Source organism: Ornithodoros turicata, chromosome 1, assembly GCF_037126465.1.
Source record: "Ornithodoros turicata isolate Travis chromosome 1, ASM3712646v1, whole genome shotgun sequence".
Classification (NCBI taxonomy): Eukaryota; Metazoa; Arthropoda; class Arachnida; order Ixodida; family Argasidae; genus Ornithodoros; species Ornithodoros turicata.
This window is the reverse complement of record NC_088201.1, coordinates 182,380,124-182,391,741: the sequence shown is the minus strand read 5'-3', so window position 1 is coordinate 182,391,741 and position 11,618 is coordinate 182,380,124. Positions and strand designations below refer to the sequence as shown.

Below are 11,618 nucleotides of genomic sequence, written 5' to 3'. Positions count from 1 at the left end.
TTCTTATCACACATCAAGAACCTTAAAACTAAATGCATTAAGTCCCTAAACCTTTTGAAAGTGCTGTCCCACAAATCTTGGGGGGCCGATCGTGACACTCTACATAGGATCTATGTGTCCACAGTTCGGTCTAGACTGGACTATGGATGTGTTGTTTTTGGGTCTGCTCGGAAATCTGTCCTGAAGATATTAGACCCAGTGCATCACCAGGGACTGCGTCTGATAACTGGTGCTTTCCGCACGTCGCCAGTGGAAAGCCTCTATGTTGAGAGCAATGAATGGTCGCTCGAAAGAAGAAGATTTTACTTATCTGTCTTATATTCTTCGAGGGTAAAAGGGTATCCCAATAACCCAGCCATTTCCTCTGTTGAAGGCACACGCTTCAAGCAGCTCTTTCTTAATAAGCCCAGCGTTATTCCCCCATTTAGCATGCGTGTTCTTCAGGGATGTGAGGATTACAATTTCCCACATAATGATTTTACCGTAGTGCAGGCTAGCCCACGGGTCCCGCCCTGGCAATCTCCTCCATGTTTTAATCGTTCCCTGTCTATGTTCAAGAAACATGACACACTACCTGTTGTGCTCCAGCAGGAGTTTGAGTCCCTTAAAGAGAGTCTTGGGCAACACAGAGCTTTTTACACTGACGGTTCCAAAACACGCACCTCAGTCTCATGCGCAATGGTAACCGATGGACGCACACAGTCATATCGTCTACCTCACATGCTCTCAGTTTTTAATGCCGAAGTATACGGAATAATCCTCGCACTGAACTTCATCTTAGAAAGTCACACCAAGTCGTCAGTCATTTACACAGATTCTCTGAGCTCTTTTCAAGCAATAGGCAACATAGTGATGTCCAAAAACCTCCTTGTGCAGAAGGCACAGTGCCTTGCTGCTAAGGTAATAAAAAAGGGCCTATCTTTGACATTCTGCTGGGTACCCAGTCATGTGGGTATAGCCGGGAATGAACTCGCTGATGCAGCTGCTACAGCTGCTCTTTCATCTGAGGTCAGTCGTTTTGATGTACCCTTTCAAGATCTCCGACCTACACTTATGAGGGTCATAAATAACAAATGGCAACAGCACTGGAATACACTGCGCAGCAACAAACTTCATCTAGTTAAGCCCACCATTGTAAAACGGACAGAAATTTTTAACAGTCGTCTTCATGAAGTTGTTTCTGCCAGGCTGAGGATTGGGCACACGCATTTGACCCACAGCCACCTCCTCCGCAATGAAGAGGCTCCGCATTGCATGCAATGCAACGAGACGAAATCTGTCCTTCACATGCTGATTACATGTCCATCATACGATACACACAGACTTCACCATTTTCACGAGCTGTACACCTATCACACACCTCTACATCCCTCCCTTTTGCTGGGGGATGAGGCTCTTTTACCATTTGAACGGGTTTTTAACTTCTTTCAAGACATTGGCATTTTAACTGCATTGTAGTTTTATTATTTGATTTTTATGTCATTTGGTACTGTAACTGTAAAGTCTTGTTTTAACTAAATCACTATACTTTTAACTTGTACTTTTATTACCATTGTCTTGGCGCATTATGGCCTTCGTCGCTTATGCGCCAGGAAAACCTGAATCATCATCATCATCATCGTCTACTGAGGCGTCGTCTATCATTGAGAGGCTTAACGTCGATTCTTTTTCAAACCTCTCCCAGTCAGCTTTTGCCAGTATCCATCTCGGACTTCGTGTGGAGATAGATTGAAAGGATGTAACATACATGAGCCGAGTCGGAAAATGATCGCTTCCGTACGGGTCTTGTTCCACTCTCCACTCGAGACACTGAAACAAGGAGGGAGAGCAGAAGGATATGTCTAGTGGGCTTAAAGTGCCGCTTGCACTACAGCAGAATGTAGGGCTTCCCGTATTCAGGATACACAGTGAATGTGATGAGAGCGTGTTTTCGATAATTTTACCATGGGTGTTGCATCGCGTGCTGCCCCACAATGGATTGTGCCCGTTGAGATCACCCATAATAACAAAGGGGGTAGGAAGTTGGTCAATTAGGTCGTCAATTTCCCTCTGCTCTAGCACCATTGATGGTGGCAAGTACAGTGAAACCACTGTTACAATTCGGTCAAGGCTAAGTTGCACTGCAACGGCTTCCAAGTTAGTGTTGAGTGTAACTTCTATCACTGGCTGTGTTTTGTGCGCTAGTATCGCTACACCACCAGATGCACGGTTAGCGTTGATTCTATGTTTAGTAAAAACATTATAGTGCTTGAAGAGATTTGTTCTGCTACCATCTCGTAGGTATGTTTCCTGGAGGCAGAATGTTAGAGGTTCGTGCTTTTCTAAAAGGGAGTGTATGTCTTCCAGATTATGATAAAACTCAGTTGTCGCTGCGCCATTAAACTTACAATCAAATCAAATCAGATTATGATAAAAGCCTCGACAGTTCCACTGCAGGAAAGAGCGCATAATTTGTGTGTGTGTGTGTGTGTTTGTTTGAAGGACGTACACCTTTCATGTGCACTCCCACTTCCAAACGAACAGCATCAAAACCATTTTACGTTTTCAGGGGTGCAAAGGGATGTTCAAGTATTTTTCTTTGGACCTGTTATCCGTTTGCGAGCTGGCTTCTTGCGGGCATCTGCTAATTCTTTGTCCGAGATATCAGGGAGCGAACCGCTCCTCGATAGCCCACCTTCCAAGTGTTTCCGTGTAGTTGAGCCGGTGCTCACGAATGAGCGCTCCGAGCTCGAGTCGTCGTCACAATCCATAGAGTTTACCTCCATGGAAGACGACGGGGGTGACACCACCCGTTGGGGTGGTGTCAGAGAAGGAGTTACAGGTTTACCAAGCTGTGGTAGGTCTCCTTGGGTTTGGTTGCGATTTGGATCTGTTTGTGTGCATCGTGTTATCATCGTTGGTTTTTCTTTGACTATCGCTGCAAAGGATTTCTGAAAGAGAAATGGCGAGACCTTTTTCTTGGCTTCAGGATAGCTGATATTCTGGGTTACCTTAATATGTAGTATTTCTTTTTCCATTTTCCATTTTGCACATGACCTCGAATAGGCTGGATGCTCTCCTGAGCAGTTGACACACTGTTCTGTCTCTTTACATTCCTTAGTTTCGTGGGTAGTCTGGCCACATCGAGCGCAGCAGGGCGACCTTTTCCCCGCAGGGGGCACCGGCTTCGGCTGGTGTTTGGTGAGTGGCGCCACCACGGACCCCAGCCCCCAGTCCCAAGGTGTTAACCGTACCGTGCCGAGGGGATGCAAGGTGAAGGGTCAGAAACCTTGAACGGTGGCGGTCGGGGTCTTGGTCAAGCTCCGGCCGATGGGTTTTCCTTAAAACTCCGGGACCTTCCCACATGTATGAATGTGAAGTGTGGGTGACCAATGGGAACATTCATTTTCTTAACCTCTTATGGTAAAACATTATTCTCCTCCCTCGATCGCGGGCGGGAAGCGCCCGCGGACCGAAGTCTTCAAACAGGTGTTTGACACCTTTCAAACTAAATACATTGTCGTTAGTAGTGTGAGCGCCGAGACTGAAAAAAGCACTCCACTCGGGAAAATGTCGCCATTCTTCATTGAGAAGGCAGTGGCGTCTCTATCAAAGAATGTGACTGAAATTAAGCGCCTTAGATCAGGTGACTTACTATTGAAATGCACCTCTGAAGCTGATTGTGAGCTCATACTGAACGCACAGCAGATGCTTGGAATAAAAATAACATCAAGCTTGCACAGGACTCTTAATACCTGCCGTGGTGTCGTGTCGTTAGCTGAACTCATTGATGTTCCTTCGGAAGAGATTCTTGAAAACCTAAAAAGCCAAAAGGTGATTGATGTAAGGAAAATAAAAATCAGGAAGAACAATGAGTACATAACGACACGGAACACAATTCTCACATTCGACTGCCCGACTCTACCAGAAAGACTGAAGGTAGGATATCTGACTGCAGAAGTGCGGCCATATATTCCTAACCCACTTAGATGTTTTAAATGTAACCGCTTCGGCCATCCTTCCGATGCTTGCAGAGGATCTGCATGCTGTGCTCGCTGCAGCAAACAGGACCACAACTCCAAAGAGTGCGGAGGGCCTGATCACTGCGTTAACTGCTCAGGTGACCACCCTTCGTACTCTAGGTCTTGCCCAAAGTGGAAGTTTGAGAAAGAGGTTATGCACATCAAAGTTACACAGAAACTAAGTTATCCAGAAGCCAGGAAGAAGGCATCTCCCTTCCTGTTCCAGAAATCCTTTTCATCTGTCGTTAAAGAGAAACCAAGGATGATTTCATGTGCAACACAGACAGAAAAGTCAACACAAAGTGAAGAGACACATACACCTCTTTCTCAAACGCCACCTCCCGTAACAGTAACAAAAGTTTCGCAATCCTCTTCCGTGGCGTCATTTTCACAGACGCCACCGTCATCATCGCAGACTGTGGAGGCAAGCTCCATGGAATGCGATGATGACACGAGCTCGCAAGGCTCATTCACGAGCGTGAGCTCACAGTTCCAAAGGAAGCCTAAGGGAGATGTTTCACGGAGTGGCTCACTTCCTGATATATCTCCAAAAGAACTAGCGGCTGCTCGGAAGAAAACTCCGAGACAGCCAATAATGGCCCCAAAGAAAAAATAATGAAACTTATCTCATACAGTACACTCTTCTTCATAGTGCAGACATGTCTTGTACACATCTCCCTCATTTTCTCTATTATGGCGATCCTTCAGTGGAATTGTCGAGGGCTGCTCTCCAATTTTGATGATGTCAATGATCTTTCGGACAGGTATGATGCACTCTGTTTTGCATTACAAGAGACCTATCTGAATCCACAACACACACAAACATTCCGGCGATGGAACCTGTTCCGAAAAGATCGAGTTGGCACAACACGTGCATCTGGTGGTGTCGCTATCCTCACATCAAAGACCATCCCTACAAAACACCTTCCACTGAAAACAACACTTGAGGCAGTTGCTGTTCAGGTATGTCTTCATGGGGTCCTAACCATATGTTCCTTATATCTACCGCCGTCAGGCCTGGTAGGACAAAAACAACTCGAAAGTCTTTTAGATGAGCTCCCACCACCCTTTCTTTTATTGGGAGATTTCAATGCCCATAACTACTTGTGGGGCAGCACAAGGGCGGATAGTCGTGGCAAAATGTTAGAACGGCTATTACTCTCAAGGCCAGTGTGTCTACTCAATACTGGTACACCAACATATGTGAACGCTGCTACACAGACGTTCTCTGCAATAGATCTCTCTCTGTGTAGCCCATCCATTTTCCAAATGCTAGACTGGTTTGTGGATGAAAATCCTCGTGGAAGTGACCACTTTCCAGTTACCTTAAAATTACACCTGCCTTCAAATGCCCTTGCAACACGTCCACCTCGTTGGAAATTATCAGAGGCAGATTGGGGCATGTTTCAGAGAGAAGCAAATCTTTCACTGTCTTCTACTCAAGGTATGGGTGTTGAACAAATGAGCAACATGATTACAGACACAATCATAAGGGCAGCCACTAATTCCATTCCGCAAACATCCAGTCGTCTCCCCAAGTGCCCAAAGCCTTGGTGGACGAGTGATTGCGAGGCAGCTCGTAAAGAACAAAACCGTGCATGGGGTACCTTTCGAAGATACCCTACAACAACAAATTTAATTCTATTTAAAAAGGCCAGGGCTAAAGCAAGGCGGATACGAAGAGAAGCTAAACGTGAATCGTGGAGAAATTTTGTATCCTCTTTAAGTTCGAAGACTCCCTCAAAAACTGTATGGGACAGACTCAGGAAAATCAACGGTGAATATGCCAACTTTACTGTCCCATTATTACAAATAAATGGCACAACGTGTCAGAACATGGATGAACAGGCCAATGCTCTTGGTGAGCATTTTCAGAAGGTTTCGAGCTCCTTGCATTATAGTAGCGACTTCTTAAAAATCAAACAACAGAAGGAGAAACAGAATTTTCCTAGTGGAGCTTACGAGAAGTATTCTTACAATAAGCCTTTTACAATGATAGAATTGTTAAGGGCAATGTCATCATCAAAAATCACAGCGCCTGGACCAGATCGAATAACCTACTCCATGCTACAGCATTTGTCAAACACTTCTCTGGAAAGTCTTCTTGATTTCTTGAATACTATATGGCAAAGGGGACATATCCCTTCTCGCTGGAAGGTTGCAACCGTTATCCCGCTTTTAAAACCAGGAAAAGATGCATCAAATCCATCAAACTATAGGCCTGTAGCACTCACAAGTTGTCTCGGGAAGACTTTTGAGCGAATGGTAAATAACCGTCTCATACACTATCTTGAAGAAAATGAGTGCATTGACCAATATCAGTGCGGATTTCGGACGGGATGTTCCACTACGGATCATCTTGTTCGTTTAGAAACTTTTATACGTGAAGCCTTTGTACGAAAACAACATTGTGTGTCTGTCTTTTTCGACCTCGAGAAGGCCTATGATACCGCATGGCGATATGGAATCTTGCTTGATTTGCATTCATGTGGAATACGTGGCCGTCTGTTCCACTGCATCGCCGACTTCCTTCAAGGAAGATCGTTCAGGGTCCAACTCGGCACAATCCTTTCGCGCCCTTTTGTACAGGAGAATGGTGTTCCTCAAGGTTCTGTTTTGAGCGTTACTCTATTTATTCTGAAAATGAATTCTATCGCTAAGGTTATACCCGCCTCAGTCAAGTACTCGCTGTATGTTGATGATGTCCAAATATCATATTCTTCCTGCAACCTAGCCATGTGCGAAAGACAGCTGCAGCTCACAATTAACAGGCTAACTAAATGGTCCAGTGAAAATGGTTTTAAATTCTCCCCAGACAAGACCATATGTGTACCATTTTCAAGAGTTAGAGGAATGTCTCCCGAGCCATCACTTAAAATGAACGGCAGTGATCTTGTTGTGGGGACAGAATGTAAATTTCTAGGTCTAGTCTTTGACAAAAAGCTTACTTTTCTTCCCCACATCAAAATCTTGAAGGCTAAGTGCGTGAAGTCATTGAACCTTTTGAAAGTCCTGTCTCACAGGTCCTGGGGGGCAGACAGAGAAACATTGTACAGGGTCTACATGTCTACAATTCGGTCCAGGCTGGACTACGGATGTGCAGTTTATGGATCTGCACGCCAATCTGTCCTAAAGTGCTTAGATCCTATACATCATCAGGGCTTGCGACTGGTCCTCGGAGCATTCCGAACGTCACCCGTTCAAAGCCTATACGTCGAATGCAACGAGTGGTCTCTAGGAAGGCGACGAGCTTATCTTAGTGTCATGTACGCACTAAAGGTTCGCACTTATCCACAACATGTGGCGCTCTCATGCGTTACAAGGACGCCTTTTGAGCAACTGTTCTTAAACAAGTCTTCAGTCGTTCCTCCTTTCAGCATGCGAGTTTTACGAGAAGCTGAATTTTATAATTTTACCCACTACAACAGTCCGCTTTTGCAATCTAGTGGGAGCCTGCCTCCATGGCAACCACCACCACATTCCAACTCGTCACTGACCAAGTACAGAAAAAGCGATACTTCCACGACTGTGCTGCAGCAGGAGTTCGAGGGTTTAAGAGAAAGCTTTGGAACGCACGTGGCGTTTTACACGGACGGATCGAAGACTAATGCTGGTGTATCTTGCGCCATGGTAACTGGGACAGTCACAATAACTCACCGTTTACACAAAATCATGTCGATATTCAGTGCAGAGGTTTATGCGATCATCATAACACTCAACTACATTTTACAACATTGCATTGTGTCATCAGTCATCTATACAGATTCCCTCAGCTCTTTGCAGGCAATATGTTCAGTCCAAAAAACAAAAAATTTTCTTGTGCAGCGAGCACGACGTCTAGCCAATACAATAACTAACAGGGGCTATCGTTTAACCCTTTGCTGGGTGCCAAGCCACGTGGGCATACAGGGTAACGAAAATGCAGATCGTGCAGCTGCAGCTGCACTTTCAGCTGACATAACAGTCTTTGATGTCCCTGTTCAAGACCTCAGGTTATTTTTGATGAATGCCATCAACATAAAATGGCAGCGGTTTTGGAGCACACAAGAGCAGAATAAGCTACACCTGGTGAAGCCTCAAACAGGAAATCGCTCACAAAGTCTTGAAAACAGGCTACACGATGTCTTAAGGTGCAGGTTAAGGGTTGGACACACATACATGACTCACGGGTTTTTGCTGCGTGGGGAGGACCCACCTGAGTGCGTGCGCTGCAGAGAGCCCCTTTCGGTCCAACACATTCTAATTACATGCCCATTACATGAAAGTTATCGTCAGCGTCACTTCACTGAATTTTATCGTTACTCTTTACCTCTTCATCCAGCTCTTTTGCTAGGTGATGAGGCTATTGTTCCTTTTACAGCAGTACATAAATTTTTAAAAAACATTGGATATCTTAACAAACTGTGAATTTTACAGTGAGCTCTTTTCTTACCCTTTCATGTGTTTTTAAGCCACCACTAGCCAAGTTGTTTTAATATGAGCATTTCAATTTTTAACTGGGTTCATCACATTACCTTGTTGTTTGGCGCATTATAGCCCTAGTAGCTTTTGCGCCAAAAAAACCCAAATCATCATCAGGGCGACCTTTGCACGCATCAGCACCATGACCGAACCTGTTGCACCGAAAGCAGCGCAACGGATTTGGGATGTATGGTCTCACTTCTGCGGATAGGTATCCCACCTTAAGCGTTTGTGGTATTGTGGGCTTATCGAAGGTCAGTACTACATTCCTTGTGATGATGTATTCATTGTTTTTTCTGATTTTCAGCTTCCTGACATTTGTAACACCGTGTTCCTTCAGGTTGGTAAGGATTTCCTCCTCCGGAACATCGATAAGTTCTGGTACAGCAATGACGCCTCGGGACGTGTTCAAGGTCTTGTGGTATGACGCTGCAATCTTTGTTCCCAACATGTCATGTGTACTCAGAATTTTCTCGCAGTCAGCCTGGGAGGTGCACTTAAGGAGGAGGTCTCCGGACCGCATTTTCTTTATTTCTGTAATGTTGCCCGACAAGGAAGCCACTGCCTTTTCGATAAAAAAAGGAGATAATTTGCCAAGTGGGACGCTTTTTTCCGTTTCTGTCTCTGCAGTGGACAAGACGATGTACTTAGGGGAGAATCCTTTGCAGGGTTCTTCTAATAGTGTTCCATCGGTCCGAGGGCGTTTACCACCCCCGATCGTAGAGAAGTTTGAAGATTTTTTTCCCATGCACTGTTGATAACCAAGGACATTCCTAACGGTCACCCACATTTCATGCCCTTGAGTCTACATGTGGGAAGGTCCCGGGGTTATTACACCCATCGGCCGGGGCTTGACCAAGACCCCGACCGCCACCGTTCATGGCTTCTATCCCTTCGCCTCTCATCCCATCAGCACGGTACGGATAACACCTTGGGACTGGGGGCTGGGGTACGTGGTGTCGCCACTCACCAAACATCGGCCGAAGCTGATGCCCCCTGCGGGGTTGCGTTCAGTCATACGAAAGACGATTAATGAGAAATGGCAAAAACAATGGAACACACAGAACACTAATAAACTTCATCTAATCAAACATGACATAGGCAAGCCCACACATGCTTTCAGTAACCGCCTTCACGAAATTCTGTCCCCGCAGGGGGCACCGGCTTCGGCTGGTGTTTGGTGAGTGGCGCCACCACGGACCCCAGCCCCCAGTCCTAAGGTGTTAACCGTACCGTGCCGAGGGGATTTAAGGTGAAGGGTAGAAACCTTGAACGGTGGCAGTCGGGGACTTGGTCAAGCCCCGGCTGATGGGTTGTCAAACTCCGGGACCTTCCCGTATGTATGAGTATGAAATACGGGTGACCCTTTTGGAATACTCATTGATCAAACCTACATGGGTAAAAATTCTTCTTCTAATGAGATCGTGGCCGCAAAGCGTCCACGGACCGAAGCCGTAAGGACTGTAACAAAACAGTTCACTTCAAAATACATCGTACTTTCTTCTTCAGATACAGAGAAAGAGAAAAGCACACCACTGGGAAAGATGTCACCCTTTTTCATTGAGAAAGCGGTGGCATCACTGTCTAAGTACATTACTGAAATCAAACGCATCAGATCTGGCGACCTTCTCGTAAAATGCTGCAATGAAATAGACTGTGAACGCATTCTAAACACACATGAGATGATGGGTAAAAATATTTCAGCTTCCTTGCACAAAACACTGAACACTTGCAGGGGCGTCATCGCAGTATCAGAACTGATTGACGTGCCTGTGGAAGAAATCCTAGAAAACTTAAAGGACCAGGATGTCATTGATGTACGCAAAATCAAAATCCGTAAAAATGGGGAGTACATCACCACACGAAATATAGTACTGACGTTTGACAGGCCCACACTTCCAACAACACTAAAAGTAGGCTACCTGTCAGCAGATGTCCGACCTTACATTCCGAACCCGTTGCGCTGTTTTCGGTGCAACAGGTTTGGACATGCTGCAGACGGGTGCCGTGGCTCCGCCTGTTGTGCACGATGTGGAAAGTCTGACCATGAGACTAAAGAATGCAAAGGGCCAGACTGCTGTGTCAACTGTTCTTCCAACCACCCATCCTACTCGAGGTCCTGTGCAAAGTGGAAATATGAAAAAGAAGTCCTGCACGTCAAGGTTACACAGAACATCAGTTACCCAGAAGCCAGAAAAAAAGTAGCTCCCATCTTTTTCGAAAAATCCTTTGCCACAGCCGTAAAACAGAAAGTAAAACTAGTAACACAGTTCACACAGACCGAGCAATCACTACTGACAGAGACAACCACAAATGAAGTCCAAGGAGGTGCACGTCCACCTCCAGTCCCCGAAACTCCAGTGGCGTCCCTAACACCGACGCCACTTCTGTCCTCACAGTCCACGGAGACCACATCCATGGACTGCGAGGACGAGACGAGCGCTGAGCGCTCCTTCGCGAGCACGAGCTCCCAAGTACTCCAAAAGAATAGAGCTAGTCTGTCGGGGAGTGGGTCACTCCCTGACATATCTGACAAGGAGCTTGCGGCTGCGCGGAAGAAACCCACAAGGCCGCGGGTCACACCTCCAACAAAAAATAGGTAATGAAAGCTTTTCAAAGCCGGCAAAACTTTCTAACACACTTACTACTACTTCTTAGTACTGCAACTATTATGCAGCACACGATCCTCCAATGGAATTGTCGTGGGTTCCTTTCTAACTTAGATGATGTGAACGATCTCTTCGAGACGTATAATGCTACATGTTTTTGTCTTCAGGAAACATATTTGAACGACCAAACACAAAATCCACTGCGTAGACACAACATATTTCGAAGAGATCGAAGTGACGCCACCCGAGCATCGGGTGGTGTAGCGATCATCACACGACGATCTCTCCCAACAAAAGCAATTCACCTAGTTACAAACATGGAAGCTGTAGCTGTGCAGGTGTGTTTAGACAGGATCGTCACCATCTGCTCGGTATACTTGCCGCCATCAGACACTATTACACAGAAAGAATTAGAAGATTTATGCAGCCAACTTCCAAGCCCTTTTATAGTTCTAGGTGACTTTAATGCTCATAATCCACTTTGGGGCAGTACAAGAACTGACACTCGAGGGAAAATGTTAGAGAAATTTTTATTATCAACATCCAT

General features: G+C 45.7%; 1 protein-coding gene across 1 annotated transcript; it reads left to right on the top strand.

Annotated features, from left to right (window-relative positions):
- Window positions 1-10,147: 10,147 nt before the first annotated feature.
- On the top strand, window positions 10,148-11,065 carry LOC135391544 (uncharacterized). Its single transcript, XM_064621841.1, has one exon. It carries the CDS (start codon window positions 10,148-10,150, stop codon window positions 11,063-11,065), a length of 918 nt encoding a protein of 305 aa, XP_064477911.1.
- The last annotated feature ends 553 nt before the right edge of the window (window positions 11,066-11,618 follow it).